Source organism: Ixodes scapularis, unplaced genomic scaffold (assembly GCF_016920785.2).
Source record: "Ixodes scapularis isolate PalLabHiFi unplaced genomic scaffold, ASM1692078v2 PGA_scaffold10__122_contigs__length_95168666, whole genome shotgun sequence".
Taxonomy (NCBI): domain Eukaryota; kingdom Metazoa; phylum Arthropoda; class Arachnida; order Ixodida; family Ixodidae; genus Ixodes; species Ixodes scapularis.
In genome coordinates, this window is record NW_024609836.1 from 53,269,212 (window position 1) to 53,292,232 (window position 23,021).

Consider the following 23,021-nt stretch of genomic DNA (forward strand, 5'->3'; position numbering starts at 1 on the left):
CTCCTCGCCTCCCTCGTAGAATGGAGGGAAGTACGGCGCACGTGTGTTGCGCGTCTCAGCCACTGGGGAGCAGGACCGCGGGTGCGGTGATGCGCTCCGATAAGAAACCGAAATGTAGAAACGCGTTCAAATGGAGCGTTTTTACAGAACGCAGTAAAATGCTTCCCCGGCGTTATATCCTTCCAAAAATAGTTGATTTAGTGGTTTTCGATGATGCTCTAGAAGTTTCTAATTGAAATCATATGTCTATTTCCACGAATTAAAAAGTTAATTAACAAATTTTAATTAATTAGCCAACTTATCGCAAAGATTAGCCACCCACATATGTCCGCCTGGCCGTATAACCCACCTGCACAAACCGCCTTAGTGTAGCTTTCACGTTTTTTTTAAACATATGTGTAAGAATAAAAAAAACACCCTGTATATATATATATATATATATATATATATATATATATATATATATATATATTTATACCTGGTGTTTCCCCGAAGGCTGGAAAAAATTCCTAAAATTAGTATATTCCAGGTAACTGCTTAAGTGTATGCAGTAATTTGCGTTGCGAGGCACTATCAATAGCCTTGGCGAAGCCCAAAAAATAGTAACCACCTGACCATCATCATCCACTACGATAGCGAATTCACAGAACGTGTGAAGACCTTGTGTCACTGTTGAATACCCGCGTCGTAAAGAACCTTGCTGCATGTACTCAAGAGCGACACAGGTCTGTAGTTAGATGCAATCCTTTTATCACCGCTCTTATTCATAGGCACTTCCTTAGCCACTTTCTAATTTGTGGCACTTCGCCAGTTCTTAAACAGCAAGAGTGAAGGAACTTGGAGGCATAATTTGTTTTTGTCAGGCAGTTTAGGGCACTTAAGCGAGACACTATCAATACACCTTTTTTACGTGGGCGCCGCCATCTTCAATTCAGGAACTTCCGGTATGCGTGAAAACATCGCTTTCCTCTCGCCTCAACACTAGAACATGTTAACATTTTAATTGCAACCGTCATTCCTTCTTGTCATGTCCTTTCCATACTTTTCTTTCTTTTTCCGGGTTGAAATCGCTTGCGTTTTTTTCAGAACGCAAACCGGATATGGGGACAACGTGGCTGGGTACGAGGCTAAACGAAAAAGGTGTATAGCCTTTGCGAGGCACAACAAATAGCATCCACCTGACCATCAATATCCACTACGGTAGCAAATTCGCAGAACGTGTGAAGACCTTGTGTCACTGTGGAATACCCGCGTCGTAAAGAACCTTGCTGCATGTGCTCAAGAGCGACACAGGTCTGTAGTTAGAGGCAATCCTTTTATCACCGCTCTTATTCACAGGCACTTACTTGGCCACTTTCTCTAATTTTGTGGCACTTCGCCAGTTTTTAAACTGCAAGAGTAATAGAACTTTGAGGCATACTTTGGTCTTTGTCAGGCAGTTTAGGGCACTTAAAGCCAGAAAAAGAGGAAGTATAACAAAACCTGATATTCTTTGGTCAGAGTTTGGGAATTTTAGCTTTAAATAACCAGACCAAGACCAAAGTTGCGCTTCTTTGCCTGGTCGTGCCGTTTTAGTCTGGGAACTTTGAACACAAATTGTCAAACAAGTGCCAGAATTGGGCTTTACTGCTAATTGTTTGGTCGATGCGTGGCATTTTTGCCTGAAGTTTGGCAATTTCGTGGCGAACCTCCCAAAAATAGTCACAGGAAAAACAAACAACCTAACACTTTAAAAAAACCATTAGGCTTATATTAGAACAAGGTTTACTAAACTTAAGCTAAATTATTCGTTTCTTTGGCGTGCTGCCAGAGAATAGCGAAAGTTTACGTGCAGTTCGAATGGCGAGTACAGTAAACCAGTGGTGTAGCTAGGGGATCCGGCAACCGGGGCCCTTATGTCCTTCGTAGCACCTCCCCCCTCCCTCCCCTTTTCTTTACTCCCCTAGATCACTACAAACCAGTGAAGCTGGGGGGGCGTGAGGGGAGGAGTGCCGGGTGCTGCGAGATGGGACAGCTGGTACCCGGCGCCCAGGGCCCCGCGGCCACACACTTGATACGCCACTGCAGTACACCTGAAATTGTCAAAACTATAGTAGGTACTCACCGTCAAGTTCCTCCCCCCTTTGGTTGTATATAGGATGCCTGAATAAAAAATAAAAATAAACATTTATAATTTTCAAGCAGCTTGAGCTTGTTCACAAGAAGTCCGAATAACCAATGCAAGTCATTTCCCTACTGTGTTAGCAGGGTGCGCTAAAAAAGCTAATCGTCCCTGGTATACTCACAATCGTCTTGCATCGCGCTCTTCATGGCCGTGAATTGATTGGTGGATATTAACAGCTGTACCCTTTATAATTTGCGATACCTTGCTGGACCAAGCCTAAAAGAATAAAAAGCATGCTTCCCCCACCCACCCCCCTGGAGCCAATGCATTGGAGCAGTCACCAGGGACTCGGGACAGAAGAAACAAAGAGCTAAAGGCGAAAGTTCCCGGATCGTGCTGATTGGACTCCAGCGACCAAAGCGTGGCGTCATCTTCGCCAGAGTCCAAACGGAGAGCTCAGTAAACTTCGGCCCCAACTTAGTGTTTGACGAATCTAGGGGCCCAGGACGTGAATGGGATCGCCAAAAGGACCTTTGGGGGATCGAGCGAAAAAACTAAAAATATGCACCCTTCATCTCTTTTGGCGGAACCTTGCCGCCGTCACCCTAACTTCGGACCCCACTGTGTGACAGGACTAACACCCTAAGCCGAAGTTCTGTTATTAATTGAGGTAAATATTTATTTAACAAAGTTAACTATTTAGTTACCAAATTAACGAATTAGTTAACAAATCAATAATTTGTTTTCAAACTAATTATTTAACAAAGTTAACTAACTACTTATTGATGTCACGTGACCAATGTGGAAATTTAGATTTCCTGCTACGTTTAGCGGCAAAACTTACGCCTTGTGAGCTAAGCACCAATCCAATTCGCACGTTAAATTTAGCGGGTGAAATGGACGTCACTTGTCCTATAGACTAATTCAGATTACCCCCTAAACATAACCGGAACGTATTGTAAAAGCTTGGTCTGCTGGGCAAGTTGGTAGTGGACATTCATATTAAAAATAGCGCAAAAATAGTGTTTGTCCTGTGTGCTTCTTCGTCTTTTTGTCCCGTCTCTTTTGCGCTATTTTTTATATGAATAACCGGAACATTGACGTAATGTAAACTAACACCAATCCAGTTTTCGACCTAAATTGAGCTGGTGAAATTGCTGTCACGTGACCTATACAACCATTTGATTTCCCTGCTAAAACAATCGCCAAGAAAACAACTGCGACAATTACAATTGTACAACGCAAGGTTTTAAACCGAATTACTTACCTTGTAAGCACGATATATGCGTCAAGCTCCTTTATTCCTCGATCCACCGATTTCATGAGACGAATCGCTTCTTGTGGCAACAACACACGTTCTTCCTCTATAATCATATCATGTTCCGTAGAGTTCACAAGCAACCTTTCCGTCATATGTTTGTCCAGCTGAGCGTTGCGTAAGAAAAACAACGTGCAAAAAAAAAAAGCTGCACAGACATGAAATAACTCAGAGAGAAACGCAACTCACAAACATAAAGTATAAGGAGACTTCCGTACCTACGCGGTTTCTTTTTCCTCGATTTAGGGAACGTTTTAATTTCTCAAAAAATCGGTGATTTTGGTCGAAATACTAGGTGTCGATAAAAATGGTGTTCACAGTCGCTTACGCGATAAAAACAAGGCGTCAGAACAGGGTTTGTTTCCAGGGACCCAAAATATTTAAACGCCCTAATCTAAAGCAACAACAACAACAACAAAAACAACAAAACAGAGCAACAAAAAAGGTGTCGTTAGCAAAGGAGCAGCTATGTAGAAAGTTCATCTATGGCTTTGTTTTGTGCCAACATAGACTAAAACTGTAGATGAAATTTTTCCCCTTGAAACTTGGAGTCTCTTATTGGAGAAATGTAAGACTTTGAGGATTTTCTGTTTTTATACTATTCAATAAAAACTGCTTGGGCAGTACTATTCTCGATATTTTTTTAGCATACACCAAATGCATGAAACCCTAAATATAAATTAACGTTGCGGGTCTTGTACCTTTAAAAATTCTACAAAATTACTTGTTAAATAAAGTCTTCTAAAGTAAAGGCGCGAGGACCACCTAGCGCGTACCGCGAATATTGTATAACTTTGAAACTGTCAAAATATAATTTGATTTGCACTGTTAAGACCCGAAACCCAAAACCAAAAATTCCAGTTTTCTGACATAGAGAGGAAAGCAACTTTCCTCATTTTGAAAGGCCAGAGACATAATGTTAAGTAGTGCATGTGCATCAAATCTTGTTGTGCTCTTGACAATTAAATTATTCTGCATATTCGTAAAAAAATCGTTTAAATTTTTGTATGATTTGAAAGCATTCCGATCATATGATAACATCACATTTTACGATAAAGCAAAACAAACTAAAATTGTGAGCAAAATCAAGATTTGGCTCCAACGATCAATCGCCCAAAAACTTCAGGTTCACACATTCCGGCAAAACCTAAGCATTGTTCTCGAACGTGATAGAAAGCGAGACTATCTCCACGTTAACCTTCGGCCGGTTCCTGAAGCTCATCGCATGAAACCAGTTTACGCCTGAGTACAATCGATCAGTCTGAACTACGATTTGCGAAACGTATGTACAATGAGCATTCCAATATTCGTCTCTTGTTCGTTGCCATCTCTGTGTACGGCGTCGTGAAGCGCATTCTTGGAGAGTGCCTAGCTCGCTTCGCGGGAATAGCAGACTCCGCGCATGCGCCCGCAGCTCAATGACTCGGCAGTTTTTGCTTGATGAATGAACAGCTAAGCGCGGGAATGGATTCCACACACTGTGATCTCCGGCGGAAGGGAATAAGTATCAAAAACAACGTGAAGTATTCGGTTGTTTGTGTTGGCAAAACGCAGAGGCATGACGAGTGGCTCCGTTGATTACAAGACTCCGTAAGTTAAACCAAAGACATACTTGGGCTAGAGCGATTCCTATTTATTACGATTTTACAATTTCGGAGTCGACCCGGCCAATGTTGGTTCCTGCGCCTTCAAGCGTTGTCATTGTGACCGCCGAGAGGTCTAGTATTCGGACACTGGCTCGTCTGCACTCCAAATGAAAGCTTGACCGGGCAAAAGTTAGCGCCAAACGATCCTTCTTTGTGTCACAAACTACTCCAGCAGACGCAATCGATAACGACGCGAAAGAACACGAGCGTACTGGAAAACACTGCCTCCACATGGCGCGAAAGTTCATGCATGGTATCCGGTGGAAATTCTAGCTAGAAGTACGTCACGTAAACGGGCTTATAAACTACTTTATGTAAAACACGCGACGAAATTCTAAGTACTTTATTTTTGTATTCATCAGCTACCCCAATTATTTTGTTTTTTGATTTCCCGCTCCTAAATTGTGTAGCCAAATATTAAGGTAGCGTGGATAACTAACTATGTACTAACACGAATGGTTCAAGCATCCACACTAATACTGTGGTATATTACAAACCTGTTCCATTCCTACGAGCTTCAACGAGAGCCGGTAAGATTCCCTGTGTTCCACGTAAATAAGAAGCTGAAATGTAACAAAAAAGAAAAGTTGGCGTAAAAAAAATTGAAGTGAATACGATTGAACGTTTATCTCTTAAAGGGACAGTGACAGGTTATTTATGCTCGCCGAGGTTTTTAGTTGTACGTGACATATGAGAGCTCAACTACCCAGAACAGAATTTGCGGCTCGAAATTCGGTTTCTTTCCGCCCGAAAACCGCCGATCAAGAACTGGCCGGTTCGAGTCTCGCTCACTCTCGTTTCCGCGGTCACTAGCCGTTTTCTAAGGTATCGATGCGACCACCAAATTTAATCAAAGTCGTAGGTCACTGAAGGCACACACTCAATATTAAAAATAGAAAAAAAAAGTGAAACCAATTTTTTGTGGCTTCTAAAAAGCTGCAAATACGTTGACTGAAAAAAAAAAAGTTCCACAGACAACCGGAAGCATTCTGTGCGTTCGTCGTTTCGCGTATCGTGGGACTCGCGGGGACGACGATGGCAGCGGACAACGGGCGTGGGACCTTTATTTCAGAACTGTTGTTCGCGGTACCGGCGAAATCTGTCTACCTTTAAAAGAGAAATTGGGGACTGATCAAAAGAATTGGTATACATCCCGTACGACACGCCCGACCACCAAGCCGATTTGCACGAAGACGTCGCCGAGCCGTCGCTCCCTTCTCGTGGCTGAACACATCGCTCGCGCAAACGTCAAGCACGACGTGTCTACTTCGACTTGAATATGCACGCGTATGATTTCTTTACTAGGAGCAAATGTCGCCAATGCGTGGTGCTTCCCGACTTCGACCCGGGAGTGCTTTTGCTAGAGGAAAATCGGCAGCAAACTTTCGAACTTACAGTTTACCGGCTGAATCATTACTACGGAAAGAGATCCACCAGTGATGAGTAAAGCCCTTTGATAAAGGCGTGATGAGGCGCTCCAGTATCTCAGTGGGAAAGACGTCCGCTTCACTTGCGGTAGAACTGCATTCGATCCCCCGTGAAAATGTTTTTTTTTCAAACATTTTTTGATGTTTACATATCTTTTTTTTTTTACAATTATCACTGAAGAAACAAACAAAAAAATAAACAAATGTTGTGGACGACACTTCGCTGAATTAAATGGTATGGGATTTCCTTTTTTACACTTGCGAACTCAATGTAATCACTTTCCACAAAATGCAAGGAGCATATAAATCAGGTAGCGTCCGCCTTCCGAGGTGCCCGTATATATGTTGAATTGCAGCCAGCCATTGGTCCCGATCCCGTTGATCTTTTGGAAACTCTATCGCACAACGACCCTTTTTTTTTCGGACGCAGGACATGTGAGCCAGCTCTTCACGCAACAACTTGGGTGTATTCTTTTCGGAGCCGATCATGGAAGTTCACCACGGGCATTCACTACTCATCTCCAACTCCTCAATGTACAAAACAACTCATCTTGGAGTACAGAACAACGAGCGGAACAAACATAACTGCAAAAGAATCGCACAGCGAACAGCTCCCGTACGCCGCATGTCGTGTCGTCTGCTACGGAGAGGAGAAAAAAAAAAAAGAACGCACGGTCGGGTGTAGCCACGTGACTTCCGCAACTCACTCTCTTCTCTCCACTTCTCCAACCTCCGTCGGGTTTCGGTTTCGGTTTCGAGCAGTTGCGTCTTTCGGCTTTATTAAAAAAATACGCTACTCTGTTGCAAAATATTAATTGGGTAGTCCTCCGACACCATAATGGAGCGCCTGGCAAAAAATGGAAAAACAAATTTTTGGGGGGTGTCAGTGTCCCTTAACCTTGAAGCCACCGGCTCCAGCATCTCAGTTCTACAGCTTATCAATTTCTATATTTTTCTGCGGCACAATTTTATTATTACTATCTTAGAAAAAAAAAGTGCCGTAGAGGTAGTGCAATTGTTTAGTTTAAGAACGGTACCGGGAAAGATTACAGATAGCTATATATAGCTTGTCAGAACAAGACACCTTCTTTCTAGATCCAGCCATGATACAAAAGTCGGAGATGAAGAAACAGAAATTACATTTTTTTTATGTGAGGCTTTGACGAATCACTTGGAACGCTTACTTGCGCGCCGGTGTCCACTCGTAAATTCCCGAATGTATAATCAGCTGAAGAGGGTCGATGACTTTGACAAAATCCCTGATGAACCGGCGATAAAATCATGACGTTTTGAACCATGGTAGAACAGCCTTCGAAGTTTGAGACGTACGCCTTCCAAGTTCTTCACGAATTAGGTCCGCTGTGAAGACGGTGAGATCTGCGGCGATGGGGTCCTCCCATTTGATGAGCGGCATGATGAGACAACAAAAGAGGGCGTTTACTTGTTTACGCGAGCTAGGAAGGTTTCGATGGGCAAGAAAGACAGAGAGGCTAATTTAAAGTTTTTGTGGGCGACTGGGCCAGATGTGAGGCATAGCAGAGTGGAGCCTCCACTTGGTTACTGGGCTAAAGCCAACGGCAGATATGCTGGAGAGAGCGAGGTTCGCGGAGGAGAGACCGAAGACACGTGACCAGAGTCGCGGGAAGGCGAGGGGTGGCCTTCTGGCAATGTGGTGGCGGCAAGAGCGAAAAGGCTAGAGGGAACGTCTGGGGAAGTGTGGTGCATGTTTAGCTGTGCGGCGTAAGGAGAGGCAACCGAGAGGCCCGTGCGGAGGCTCTCGGTGGCCTCCCCTTGGAACTTGTGTCTTATAGTGCAAAGAAACGCCCGCATCGCGCATTCTATACAAAGTGTGTTCATCACCTCCAGCCGCCATGACAGGGAAAGAGAAATACTTCCGGTTCTCGATCCTATGTTTACTTTGTTTTTTTATTAAGTGCGCGACGGCTCTTGGTTCACTAGCGAGCAATTCCTTATAGCTACACTCTAGAAATGCCCCAGTGTCGTGCTTTTAGGGGGGATCGGTGGCCGAGTGGGCTAGCGCACACCAGCTCGGAGCACGTGGAACGAAAGCTCGCCCTGCAGAACCCCAGGATCCTGGGTTCAATTCCCATTCCTGCTCGTTTTGATCTGGGTGAGCTACGTACCGGCGTGCGGTGTGTATCACTACTGCGCGATGCACGCTAAAGATCCCAGGCTAGTGGTTGTACCGCACTGGCTAAATTTCTCATCTACAGCTGGGAGAGTCGTCGCCCGTTGAGGCAGACCAAGTTCTAGGCTGTATAAACATTTACACACAACCCTTTTTTTTTGTCGTGCTTTTAGGCTGATTTCGATTATCTGGAGACGAGGGACGCCACCGACGGCGTCGAGCCTGGGTGATAGAAGAACGACGGCATTGGCAGATAGTGCTAGCCTACTTCGATGTGCTGCCGACAGATGGCGCAATGCGACAAACGCGAGGATGCGGCGCCGATGCTGCGGCGCAACGATCTACCATCTACGCACAATGATGGGACATTACGACACTTACAAATGCAGCGTGCATGGTGATCTGGGAAAGGAACCTTCAATGCCAAAGCAAGCGATTGAAAACACGAGAAAATTCTGCATTACGGAGACCTGCTTCGCGCTAAAGAAAGCTAAAGGGAGCTATTGGTCGCGCGCTAAATGGAACTGTTGCAAGATTGTCTGCTGAAACCAAGACCCTGCTCTGCGACCCCTTCGCGGAACTTCGGCGCCTATCTTCGGCACCTGGGGGAGTTACCTGCCAACCGCTGATGCCTTGCCATTCAAGAAGTAGTTGGTCGCGTTTAGGGATTTGTAAGTTTTAACTTTTGGAGCCCTTTTCTGGTATATGAAGCAGGCTAGTCGAATAGGAAGTCTTGAAAATGCGCCCACGATACCTTCGGCAGGTTTGTCATTTCCTTGATGAGCAAGTATTTTTTTTTTCACCCAAGAGAACGCGAAATGATGCCGATCATGTGTAAGTAATTTCAGGACGTACCGCAGGTAGTCCTCGGCGGTGAGACTGCGGTGAGACTAAATACGCGCTACTAACGGAGGGCCCTCAAAAACAAGGAAAATCAATAGCCCACTGGAAGTAACATGCACCCCCTGGAAGTTGAGACATTATTTGCTTTTGTTTACCTCCGCACTCGGTGTATAAAAAGCACTTCTTATGAGATTTGTATGCGAAAGCGTGAATGTCGTTCTTCCGCTCCCAAAGTTCGTCTGCGGTGTACTGGCGTGGGCGGCCACGTTTCGCTACTGCCGGGGTTGCGGCCGCCCACGATATAGAATGGATGCCTCACGCGCGACGATGTTCCCCGGCGGCGAAAGCAGCAGAAGCGGCCGCGCCCTTCCCCCCCCCCCCTTCCTCCATCCGGCAACGCCTGACACGGCAGCGACGCCAGAGCGTGAAGAGCGTGAATTTCCATTCCCCTATATCCCCCCCCCCCCTTTTTTTTTTCCAGGTTTCTAGCCACACCTGACACGTGACGCGAGAGGGTGGAGAGAGTGTTTAAAACGTGGCCCAAGAGGGAGGAGAGATTGGCTGCCGAGCGCGCGCTACCCTCTCTTAGATTGCTCGTATTTGGTTGTTACAAACAACGCCGACGGCGCTCCATGGGACAGTTAAGGTGCAACCCCACCGTGCAGGACGTTTTGGTGCTTCTTTGACGGCTTATAAGTTTTGTTCTATGTAACTTACAATTATAAAGTTAATGTCAAATTAAAGAGCTGTGTTTCGACAATCCTTTAATGTCTCAAAACTACGATTACTTTTATTTGTTATTTAATAATTATTATTTTAATAGACCGCAGTCTCTAATGTTGAAAAAATATTTCTCGAGTTATAACGTCCCATGGTCCACGATAATTTGCGTGAGAGTTTGGTTGCATGTAATAAATTAAAAAAGTAAGCAACGAGCTGTACAGATAGTGTATAATTTAAGATAAAAAATAAAGTTTAAAATAGCATAATTTTAAGGCGCTATAAAAACGAAATCACGTTAACTAATTAAAATAACGAGACATTAAATTATGAAGCATCCTTCGATATTACATTTTCCAGAACTTCGATATTGATATATTGCACGTTAAAATGTTATAAGACCTCAAACTTTTCCCATTCAGTTACGGCAAATTCTAGTTTCTTAATTTAAAGTACAGATGGCGACACGTGTTCAAGAACAGCTTGATGTGCATCTTCCGTCGTGTGCCGCTTGGAACGCCACGTGAACGACAGAAAAATCGCCAGATGTCACGGTGTCAGATGCCTGGATGCCCGCACTGAGCGAGCCAGAGATGTCAGAAACACAAGTGCGAGGCTGCGGGTGCACCACAGCTACTTTTGCGCGCGTTCTACTGTGCGTCGGTACGCATTCCCGACGCGATCCAAATAAAATGGGCGCCATGAAATGCAAAATGCATTCTGCCATTTCAGATTCCGCCACGTATGCAACAATATTTTAATGCTTTTATCACATGGAAACACCATTTTCGCAATGAAACTATGCTTGTCGGAATGGTTTGACTATATTTTGTTTCAAAAACCACCTCGGTGGCTCTTAAGTGGCAATGATATTAAAACAAAACACAAAACATTAAATCGTCTCAATGTCTTTGAGCCCAACGCGCTGGCACATAAATCTATATTTGTTGGGTTTAAATATCGGCCGAGGTGCCCGCAATCCGACGGAGGCCAATCTGAGATTTCGGTTGCACGTCAAAAGATCTCCAATTAGTCAAAATAAACCCGCAATTTTTTTTATTGGGGTTTGTTAAGTGATTTTTGTAGGTATGTCTTGTGAGAGCCTAAGATCTGAATATTTTCTTTGTTTTACCTTAGTTCGGAACGCAGCCAACGCTACGGGCTGATAAAGCCACTGAAGCAGCGCCAAGAGCATAAGGTCAAGCTGTTTGTTCTCTTTCTATGCCTATGCGGTCGGGCTAAACTAGAACATCTAAGTAAGTTACGCTTCATAGACATCTTGGTGGTTAAAATAATGGTTGTCAGTTATCTGAAGCTTTTGAAATCACAGAAAACACCTTTCTGTCCTCCACAAATGTTTAAACAGTTCGTGACAAAGCAAAGCAATATTACGCGAGCTGCTTGACACCGAAACTTTTGAATCATGACGATCGACAGTTGCGTTTGATTAATTACTAACCAATCGAAAGTGCCGATACTCTAAGCATAGCTCATTTGGTTGAGCTCACTGGCTAAACCAAGTGCGGCGGGGGACCGTTGGCCGAGTGCGGTGTGGCACCGCAGATCAGAGCACGTGGAGAAATGCTCGAGCGCGAGCTCCGTTCAAAGCACGGAGCTCACGCTTCGGAACCCAACGTTGGCGGAACGTGTAGGGACTAAATCCCCTCGATGTGCTTGCGTTGCTCTTTCAAATAACCTCGAAAGTGCCAGTGCACGACGCCCGTGTCTCAAGTGACCCTGTGAGGCAACTGGAGGCGCAGCACTAAAATGACTGGCCCTTGAAAGCGAATGGCGGCGGAGCACCCGCTCGTGGCACGTGTCTTGCGCGTTTCCCCAACAATGGTTGGCGGTACTTGTAAAAAACGCCTTTATCAAGGGGCTTTAGCAGGGACCCTGGGTTCAGTCGCCCATCTGCATCCTACCGTCGTGCGATCGTGTACCACGTATACTGCGTAATGCACGTTAAAGACCCCGAGCTAACAGTTGTACTGCACGTTTTATAACCTTCAACGGGTAACAATGTCGCCCTACGAAACTGCTGCTCTCTAAGAAACTAACGACTAGTTTTGAATGTGCCGCTACATTGCATTTTTAATGTGTGTTCGCTTGTTCGCGTTCTTTGTTTTTTTGTTTATATCTTTGATTATTCGGCTTTTACTTATGATGAACGAGACTATAGGTGTCGGAATTCTGGAAAAATATTATATATCTAAGAAAATGGCACGTGAACGCAACAGACAAAAAACAAAAAAAACACATAGGCGCATTCAATAAAAATAATAAAAATAATAGAAATGATTATCATTGTGTTTTTAAAGGTTTGAGCGTACCAAGTGCTATAAAAACGAACTCGATGTTTTGGATGATGCGTTTGTTCACTGAAAGTATAGTTCAGGGCAGTATGCTCGCACTTGTATGTTCCGCTTCGCTCGCAGGGTAAAACCAAATACTTTACTGGTAATGTATTTAGTAAAACAAAGCTTATCTTCTGTATATGTGCAATGCCCTCAGTTTTCGCGTGACTACACGCTTGTTCATCATCATTTATTTTCGTTTCCCACTGCAATTCAGTTCGTGTTCTTTTGTGTGCTACATGCATTAGAGACCAAGGTAACCCAGGAGCATTCTGTTTCGCGGATTGTAAAAAAACCTATGCAACTTGCCACGTGTGCCACAATCAATACAAACTATTGTACGCTTCACATATGCCCGCTTGCCTGAGTGAACATTGTTGTTTGTCAAGAACAATTGTGATTGTATAAAATCACGTGGGAAAAAACACGTTCTAAGCACGCGACCGTCGGCATGCAGTGAATACTCATAATCGGCGCCGAGATGATTGATAGCTGTCAGCAGGTGGAGTTTTTCTATCAACCCAAGCTTAGAATGTTTCCTTCTTTTTCTTGTAAGCAATGAGGAGAGGACTTACACCGAATCTAAGGGTAATAAAGTACTATGAGCTTTCAAACATAATAGCCTGAGCAGTATATGTGTACAAGCTTTAGCCTTTGATGCACCCTTAACTTTCGATACACTCAACGCTAGTGCAAAATGTAGGGCTGTTTCATTCTTATGTACCATGTGTGTGCTTACACTATGTATTATACAATGTTAAACTGTACCCGTTTGCATCTTTTTTTTTTAATTTTCGCACACCACTACTTGCGCGCATAAATCACCAAATCACCAAATTAAGACTGGTACAGGATGCCACAAAAAAACAGTTTTTTTACCTCAAAAATAAGCTACGCATCGTTTAACGCTCATTTTTCGCCAAAAGGTAGCGCTAGGTTACAACCAGATGCCAAAGTTTCATCCCGAACGGACGCCTTATTCAAAAGTTATTAGTGATTTTCTAAAAATGTCAATGGGAAAATGAAGCCCATTTTTGCCCGTTTTCGGTTTCTGGTGCAGTAGAGCCGCATGTATTCGAAAGCTCCGTCGGCCGCCATTTTCCCAATGAACACTTCAGAAAATCACTTAAATTTTGAATAAAGTATCGGATCGGGCTGAACTTTGACATCTGGTTGTGCCCTCTAGCGCTGCCTTCGGGCGGAAAATGAGCGTTCGGCAATGCCTAGTTTATTCTTGCGGTAAAAAAACAGACCCTGTAATTTTTTTTTGTAACATCCTGTACTATGCTTAAACTGTGGAAAAGCTATCCACAGACCAAGAATCTTTGCCTGGCCAGTCATTGCATTTATTACTGAATTCGTTAATTATTATAATAACGAATTAATGATAATTAATTATTATCATTTATTGCTGTGAGTTAATTTTTAACCTCGGCTTTTTTTTTATTATGACTCCAGCACCAGCCCTACTTTGGGTTTACCAAACTCAACATCTAAACCTGAGTGTCATTTTTGTGTGTTTTCCAGTCTCGTGGTTTTGGTCAAAATGAACACCCAGCTACCTAAATGAGGCAGCTAACCACCCAAAAATAGTTTATTTATTTTTTTATTTTTTAGGTGGTTAATTCCTTAAACTAGAATTTTGGACACCCAAGCCTATGTGTCAGCTCGTTTTCCTGAAATCCACAAACAGCCAAACACATGCACGACAAAAGCGCCGGCTCGTCATATTGCCGCCCGCCGAGCCGAGAAAGGAACGCTCAATCACGGACTTCTAGAAGATTTGTGTTCGTTCTTTCACCAGGGGCCCTAAACTCGTCAAACACAAAGTTTGGGCCGAAGTTGACGGAGCGCACCAATTGGACAACCGCGACGATGACTTCGCGTTTTTGTCGCCGACGTCCAATCAGCGCGCTCCGCCAACTTTCGGCTCCAACTTTGTGTTTGACGAGTTTAGGGCTCCAGGCGTAACTTTCGCCCTGTTTTCTTGTTCTCGAAAGTGCCAGTTCATCCTCGCCCCGAGCGCGCGACGCTCGAACCTTCTTCGCCGAACTTTCGAGATGGTGACGCACTGTAGATAAGCAGCTGCCGGCGACCTTGTCGAGTCACTCTCGCTCTCGCTCTCTGCCACGCTGCCGAATCGCCGCCTGCTTTTCTGCTGCCTCGACGCTCTTTCCTTACTCTTTTTTGTTTGGCACAAGTTCGCCGATGAAGCCTTTATTTTTCAGTTCACTATTCGTCCTGTTGTCACCTTCACTCGTGTCAACATAAATCTGATCATATTGAAATACTCCTACGTGTAATTGGCCTCCGAAATCTCCGGTAACGGCGCACAGGCAATTTTATATACGTATTTCAACGTGTCGGTGGTTTGGTTGTGCATGTGTCTCGCCATTTGGCTCAGGACGATTTTCGCGTTGTGTACTGCCCACATTTGCTAGAGACGTGAGCTCGGAGCGTAGGCAATTGGCCCCCTTGCACGAGAACTGGCGCAGCTGTGCGCGTTCCAAAGAAAGCTCGTGAAGAGAAAAACAAGCAAGGAACCAGGGATGTCAAATTCAGGATATAGAAAATATCCCACTGTATCGAAGCGCCACCACAAGATTTCTCGGATTGATGAACAGGCTTGGAAGGCGATCCCACCGCCATCTGTTGGTTCAGAATCACACTAACCAAGGGTGGGGTTGCACCTTAATGCTTTCGCATTGAAGTAAAGTTGACTAGCACTCGAAGAGTTTCAACCCACCGTGGCAAAACGAACACGGTTAACCTTTCGTCTGCTCTTTTCTTCACTTTACCGTCACTCTCTTTCTCGTTCTTGGTCTTGGGACCACCAATGTGAGAGCTCAAAATTAGCTGCGACCTTCTCCCCCTGTCTCTCTTACGCCACCAACGTACCCCTAGAGCCAGCGGTAACTGAATACCATCCAAGTGGGGTTGTGACTTCGCGCCATGACGTTTGTGCGCCCCTTTTTTTCGAAATATCTCGCTCCGCTATGATTTTTCAGCAACAGAAGAGTTTAGGTATTAGCGACCTCGAAACTGCAGCGTTCATAAAATTCACTGCATTCCTTGAATTGATGCCGCATGTATGCGTCGGTCGCAGAGCAAATAGATTTCGATGAGATCGACCATGGTAGAATTTATCTTGGAAGTCGCTCCCAGTGCTTTAGTCAAATTGCTGGATTGTGTACATAAACGAGTGAAACTTAGGGATGGTGACGCGGATATGATCATCATACAAAGAAATAAAATTCGTGCCTGTCACGGCAAAACCCAAACTGAAATTGAAACCAAAAAGTCCAGACCTACACGGGGCAATAACATAGAGCCGATAGCTCCACCACCACCTCCCTCCCTCGTAGCATTTTCTTTATTGCAACAGAAAGTTTATCGCGCGTAGAGCTCTCTTGTCTGTGGTTTCCTCTCCGGCGATTTGTTACTTTTGTGTATGGAAGAAATCAATTGCGCAAAACTTGAAGATCGAGGGCCGAATTTACACGTTACGCGTTATTAGTGATCTAGCGGGTTAAATCGCTACAGTAAAAATACTGTGTGTACTGAACAGAGTGCGCTTTTACAATAAACGTTCGACGTTTTCTTTCCAAGTTCCTGATATATTATGGAGTCATACTTTGTAAACATTCTCCTTCTTAAAAAAAAAAAAACAAAAAAAAAAACAACCTTAGGCTACCTTCCAACCAGGGTGTAAGATAGACAAATGGGGAAACGGCCCATAAAGCCCTACCGCAGCGCCGTGACCGGATTGTGTACTCGTCTGCTTGCGGGTACCCCCGATTTGCGACAGATGGCGCTGCGGCGAGAGGAAAAAAATTAGAATCGAATTTGCATGGAACTTTATGGGAGAGTGCGCAAAATAAACCGAGAGCACGACATTCCTTCATTGAAAATCCACGAGAAATCATCTCAATCAGTTTAGCCGGTCGCCAACGGTCGCCCACCCGGAGTGAGAGTTCGCGGTGCTCCACATAGATGGCGCCACAGAAAAAAGAGAAACCCGAGGGGGACACAATCCGGTCGCTCATTTGGCTCTCGTTTCCCCACCAGTCTATCTTACACCCTGCTTCCAACCAAGGTAAACGAAGAGTCTGTCGAAGTTGAGTGACAGGATACAATTGCCCGCTGGATTTAGCAAAACAAAAATACAAAAGTTGCCCGCTAAAATTAGCGGGAAAATAATGCAAGCTTTGCCCTTGACATTACGTATATGATCATTTTTTGACATCCACCCAACCCTAAACTTAGACATAAATCTGCCCTTGCGCAAACGGGTCGTGATATTATTAGTTTTATTTTTTTGCTGACAGTTGTAAAGAAGCTTCATTTCTTATTCAAGCTAAGTAATACCTACGCTAGCCTTTTTAAGCTATTACTTTATCGGAAACACTTGATTTATTTCAAGCAATTTTACGGATGGTAGCAGTGGCCACGATATTCGCACGAAAATAATTAATTATTTAGTTTCAATATTGATAAAAAAAACCAAATACGCATTGTTATTAGTACTGGAGTTTACTTACTGATGAGAAGAGACCTTGCACGTATTTTTGAATATTGAGCCCAAATTTTAATTTCACTGTAGCATCTACTATAAAGTAGAGGTGAATAATTTTTGTTGCAGAAGCTGTTTATGAAAAAAGAAAAATGTTCCCTCTTAGTCGAACGGTACATTTAGGAAACAGTGAAGCGTATAAACTTATTATGTACAAACAATTGAAAAAAAACACAAAAAACGTTGAAAGCTCTGGATTGGACACAAAAACCCACTGCTGATATGAGTACGGATATTTGATAAGATCAAGTTCACTTTAGGTAACAATATTCTTCCGTAAATAACTACCTTTTACGATGTACAGACATTTCGCAGAGGGTGTGTTCCGAGCAGAGATCTCATAACTCCATGCGGACGTGTTATTATGTTACAACGATGAAGCTACTTCCCAAATCGATAGGGGAGTCATTTTGTTCTATTTCTACGTGGGGTTTTGTGTTCTATTTTTTTTAAGAATACACTGCAAGTGATATAGTAGAAAAATATTTTGAGCTAAAAGACATGGAGATTGTAAAAACAAACAAACACTGACAATACCTTAACATGAATATCTTTGACGGTGATCTGTTTCGTTGCTTAAAACTATAGTCGTAAAAAAAACCCGAAAAACTCACATCAAAACTTTTAAGTTACTCCTGGAGAAAAAAACAAGCAAGTTCCGAAACGTTGGGTTACATTGTTAGGGTTTTGGTCGGAGTTTTTTAAATTTTTTTTAATGCATTAGCATTCGAACGCTCGCTTTGAAGAAAAGCCGGCGGTGTCTTTCGTTTGTCAGCAGCAGGGAGAGGGCGAGAAGGAGCGGGAGAGGGTGACGCGTGCGACACTCCCGTAGGTCCGAAGCGGTGACGTAAGTACGCGTCAACCTCTCCCGCTCCTTCTCCCTCTCTCCCTGTTGCTGACAATCTGAAAGACACCGATAAACAGATAGAATCAGAAGAGCGTGTTGGTTAAACATCTTGGTATCCGTACGCTAAAGGAGACAAGGGATACACGTCAGACACAAACAGCGTTCAACTCGCAACAAGTTTATTCTCTCTTACGGAGTGGAGAGCCCGCGTGATTTTGACAGCGCCCCCCGCCGGCTCAAGGCCACGCTCGTCCCTCTCATTATTGGCTACTGCGTCAGGTTTCAAGTGACATGCAACTGACACAGAGACATGACGGTTTCCGTCGAATATTTAGTAGTGATGGGGCGAATTACCAGAGATTAGGATTCTGGCAGATTCCGAAATTTCTGAAATGTCGCGACGAATATTTGGAAGATTCGGACTTTCGGCAGATTCGTTGTCCGTCGGACAATTGGCGAAGCCAAGCAGCCAAGCTCGGTAGCGATATCTTATTAATAAATATTGATCAATATACGACTTTACCGAATGAAAGGAAGAAGTCGACCGTCGTTTTGTTTCGGCGTTGCCACATGAAGATTAACTTTTTTAATCAAATAATCGTAATTTTTTTATATTGAAGCTAATGAAAGAAACCGTCATCGGAGTAGCATTGCAGATGAAGGGTCGGGTTGGATTAATTTCAGATAAAAATGATCGCTTTTGGCTTAGCTTCATCGCGCACATGGCAATTGATTTATGCGCACCTCCAGAAACCTCAATTTGACACTTCTTAAGCATTTATAATAACCTTTACTTCTATAAAATTGTCGAGGTAATAAGTATTATCAGGTTCAAGCTTATATTCTCGCATGGAAAGTGAGGATTTTATTTCCGCCGATTTCGTCGAAGAATCGCCTGGCTACATCATTCTATAGCCACACCGAAACTGGGCGCACTTTTAATATTTAGGGTCCGAAACAAGAGGGGGTTGTCCAAGGAAATTTAATTGTTGTCAAACACGAAACTCGGTTCCTTTAATAGTTATAGTAATCATAATATTCGGAACTTTTATATGCAATGTTGAGGTTTCTTTTTTCTACAGCATGCAAGACTAGACAAAAACAAGGACGGTAAAACCTTTGATTTAAAGATCTGAATTAAATCTTAGCGTAGTAAAAAATATCCCAATACAAGCTTCTAGTATTAATATATTTTGCACAAGGTCCCTCAAAGTCCGCTTTCCTTTTTGTGAAGATTGTGTTGCGTGAATGGCGTGAATATGGTTATTGTGGCTAGTCATTTTGAATACCAAACCAAAACTTAATTTTTAATACGTTTTTATGTTTGTACTACCACAGGGATTTCTAGAATAAAATCGAAGATATACTGCGTATATTTTTAATGTGAAATTAAATTAATGTAGAATTGAACTGTGATCATGCATTTTTGAATGTTTTGTAGAAATGGAACGCTACTATTAGAATCTTGTTGAAAATTCTGATCCGGCAGAATGGGCCAATTTTCCGAACATTTCCGAATTTCTAGGTTCGCGTCCGAATCTCGGTTCAGAGAAAGTTTCCCCATCACTAATATTTAGTAAAATCCTACATCACCGATATGGAGACAATGCATAAGCTATTTCTCTTATTTGCGAAGGTAAATCTTTCCATCACCCATGATCATTTGGATATTAAAATGAGATTTAAATATAAAATGAAATAAATGCAACTGTATGAACGCTTGTGAAGTAAAAGTGTATAAACCCGCTCAGTTGTGGAAATGAAAGTTGTCTTGAAGATTTCACAATGAGCAGATGTTGAAATTGAATCTCATTATTTTTTCGTTAATTTAGTTGCGGTGTATTAAAGAATAGGTAAGGACACTGTTGCTAAAAAACGTGAACACTCACAATGTCTCTCCGAAACATTGAGTTTAGTCGAGTAAAACGGAGCTGAAAGAAAACATACGTCATATTGTCAATGTTGACAGTTGGGCTAGTTGATGTGGAATCTTTGAAAACACGATGGTTCTTATAGACACGGAAAAGAGAGACCACACTGTCATGTAAATATTAATATGTTCATATCTGTTCTTTTACATTTCTTCAAAAAATAATATAAAAACATTTATAAAGAGAACACTTTGTTGCATTTTGTTTTAATCGAACAATCTGGTAAAGGTGTTCATCAAATATATACTAATTAAAAGTTCAAGAAACGCTAAGCCTCCTGAGTTTCGAGGATGTTAACATCACCGCGTAGCCGATGAGATTATGGCATTAGGGAACGTCGAATAATAAAAGACGAAGAAAGAAGTCCTACGTTTTTAAAGCGGGAGTTTTTAGAAACGGTGTTTCTTTACTACCTTTATTTACATTAATATATGTATGTCAAGTGCGCTTTCGCTGTTCTGAGCTCGGTCTCCGAACTCAACTTCGCTAGTGCTCCTCTTCCTCCTTCGTGAACCAGCCGGCTGCTTCAAGTACTCCCCTACAAACTACGAGCGCCTGTACCACCGCAGCGGAGCTGCGGTGGTACAGGCGCCCACCCGATGCCTCGTTCGCCCGTATTCTGAGTACGCTCATGGTTTCAGAATGGCCGGCCGTACCAAAATGTAAAATTTTGCTCTGTACACGTTCGCCGAAAGACATCTTCTACGTGTTCTTGCGCACTTAAGCAAAATAGTCTCTGTTTCAACCGCGCTGCTTCATCCAGCATACCTAGTCTGCAGCGATGGTCGGCGGCGGCATCCCCACTTCCAGCATGATTTGTCCCAGTCGACCGTTGGCTGTGAGTCATACTTATTACAGCATACTTAATTTGCAGGCGGCCATCGGCGCTGAGTCATACTTAGTCCAGCATATTTTGTTCGCAGATGACCGTCAGAAGTGAGCCATACTTAAAGGGGTGGTGCAATGATTTTAACACTAAACGAATGTGCAGCTTGTATTTTTTATATTGTTTACTTCGGCATAAGTAAGAGAAAAAGTGCCCACCATACCCCAAAATACCTCTATTTCGCTGTGTAATCGCAAAACAAAAAACGCTTTTTTTCCCAACCTGCGGCCACATGGTGGCCGCAAATGGAACCTGTGCTGTGACGTCATTCGGAGTGGTTTTCGTAAGTGATAATGTTAGGCAATTGTAAGCTTGATTTAAGGTTAAGTTTAAAAAATCTTGTTGTTTAGGCATGCAGAAACGCTTCAAAAGCCTAATATTGCCGCTAAAAGATTTGTGGCGCCATCTACCGCAAGTCAACCAAACCTGCCGTCGCCGTCATCCGTCGACGCCCGAGGCGCCTACGGCGGCTACAGGAGCAACCCGGACGTTTTGTCTTTCCCTCGCTCGACAAAGTGCGTTGGTCCTGGTCCGTAGTATCGTGGTATCGTTATTGTTCCTGGTGTCTCTGCCTCGACTTCGACTGCCAGCCGCACAAGTCCAACTGACTTACTATACGCAAGCATCTTGCGCTCGACGTCGCTCAGGCCGTCCACCCATGCCGCCATGTTGGTCGGGAATTGACGGGAGAGCGGCGAGCCTGGCGAGCCGGTGAGCGCTGGGGAAACGGAAGCCAGAAGCACCCAACCGGAAACTAACGCCACTCCGAATGACGTCACAGGCGAAGCTGGTGCCGCTTCAGTGTTGAGTTGAGGGGTGCCGGAGATACCAATTTCTTTTATTTTTTTTAATGAAAACTATGGCAAGCAGGAAAGAATAGTTTTCGGTTCTTCGTTTTATATGTGGCCGGGATCAATTCCCGCAATTAATTAGCCAAAGTCCGCAAATTGTTGCACCGCCCCTTTAACCCGCAGGCGACAGTTGACGGTCCGTTGTGCTTAGTCCAGCATATTAGGGAGTTTTAGAACAACGTACACGATTTTAGCGTGTACTAGCGTTAAATTTAGCGCTTGCGTTAGCGCACGTTACGCAAGACTGTTTTAGAATAGCGTTTCTCCGCGGCGACGTAAAAACCTAAGCAACTCGCGCATGCAACACCACCAAGATACAGTCACCATTTTTATTTCCTATACGATATGCTGTAACTTGAAGAAAAGGAGCTTTCTGATCCAGAGTAAGATTTGAGATTCGTTTAAACATAAGAATGCGACGTGAGCGGCTCTGTCGGCTTGCGTCGATTCGGCAAGAGAGGCCTCATGTATTGACCTTCGCCGAGAAATCTTCGCGCGTCGCAAGCATCAAGTTAGCGGTGATCGTTGCTCGCCTTACTGGGTTTTCCAAACCGAGTGCAATGTCGCGCCGTATTGAAATTCGCAGTGGCTAGGATGCCGCCGACGTCGCGCTCACGACGCCGCCAAAGCTGCCGCAACCATGGTCTGGGGAGCCGGCATTTTTTAACTGTGCTAGCCCTTGGCTTTAGCCAACTTCTCATCACGAATCCTCCTTGGATGAGAAAAAAGCCTTTGCTTACGCACACAATTTCCGAAAAATATCGTACGCTAGAATAGCGCACACAACTCGCAAAATGTGGTTAGCGTTCGGCGGATGCGTAGTGGCGACGACATTATTCTTTGCGTACGCAAAGCTTTAGTGTGTGCCATTCTACAACTTCCTATTTATTCCGCGGAGGGCCGTTGGCGGAGAGCCATAATTAGCCCGCAGGCGACACTTGGCGGTGAGTCATACGTAGTGCAGCATATTAAGCCCGCAGATGCCCGTCGCCGGTGAGCCATAATTTCACCGCAGGCGACCGTTGGCGACGAGTCACATTGCCGCAGGCGTAGTCACCTATATTAAAGAGAAAAAAAAAATGCGGAGCCAGCCAAGTAGGCAGTGCACTTGCCACCTACGCAGATGACCAGGATTCGAATTCCGCCACCGCTGGTTGATTTTTGTTTCTTTATGTAAGTAGAAGATTTTCGAACGTTGGAGAGCCGTACACCTTGTTTATGCTCCCCAGAATGTATACTTCCAGAACAAACGTGGTAGAACGTTCTACGCTCCCCGGGAAGGCTCAAATGAATACATGATAATAATGCAATTATTGCCAAGGTGCAAGCCGCCCCACACCGTGCGGAGTCAGTCTCGTCCCAACACTGGGTT

The 23,021-nt window shown here is 43.9% G+C and overlaps 1 protein-coding gene across 1 annotated transcript in view; it reads right to left on the minus strand.

Annotated features, from left to right (window-relative positions):
• Positions 1 to 23,021, minus strand: part of LOC115323506 — a 40,651-nt gene that overhangs the window by 15,375 nt on the left and 2,255 nt on the right. The window contains exons 2-6 of the mRNA XM_040209588.2: positions 19,871 to 19,912; positions 17,103 to 17,206; positions 5,566 to 5,631; positions 3,372 to 3,529; positions 2,105 to 2,142 (exon numbers count right to left, since the gene is read on the minus strand). Of these exons, the coding sequence (XP_040065522.2) occupies positions 2,105 to 2,142; positions 3,372 to 3,529; positions 5,566 to 5,631; positions 17,103 to 17,206; positions 19,871 to 19,912 (408 nt within the window). The remainder of the gene's footprint in view (positions 1 to 2,104; positions 2,143 to 3,371; positions 3,530 to 5,565; positions 5,632 to 17,102; positions 17,207 to 19,870; positions 19,913 to 23,021) is intronic.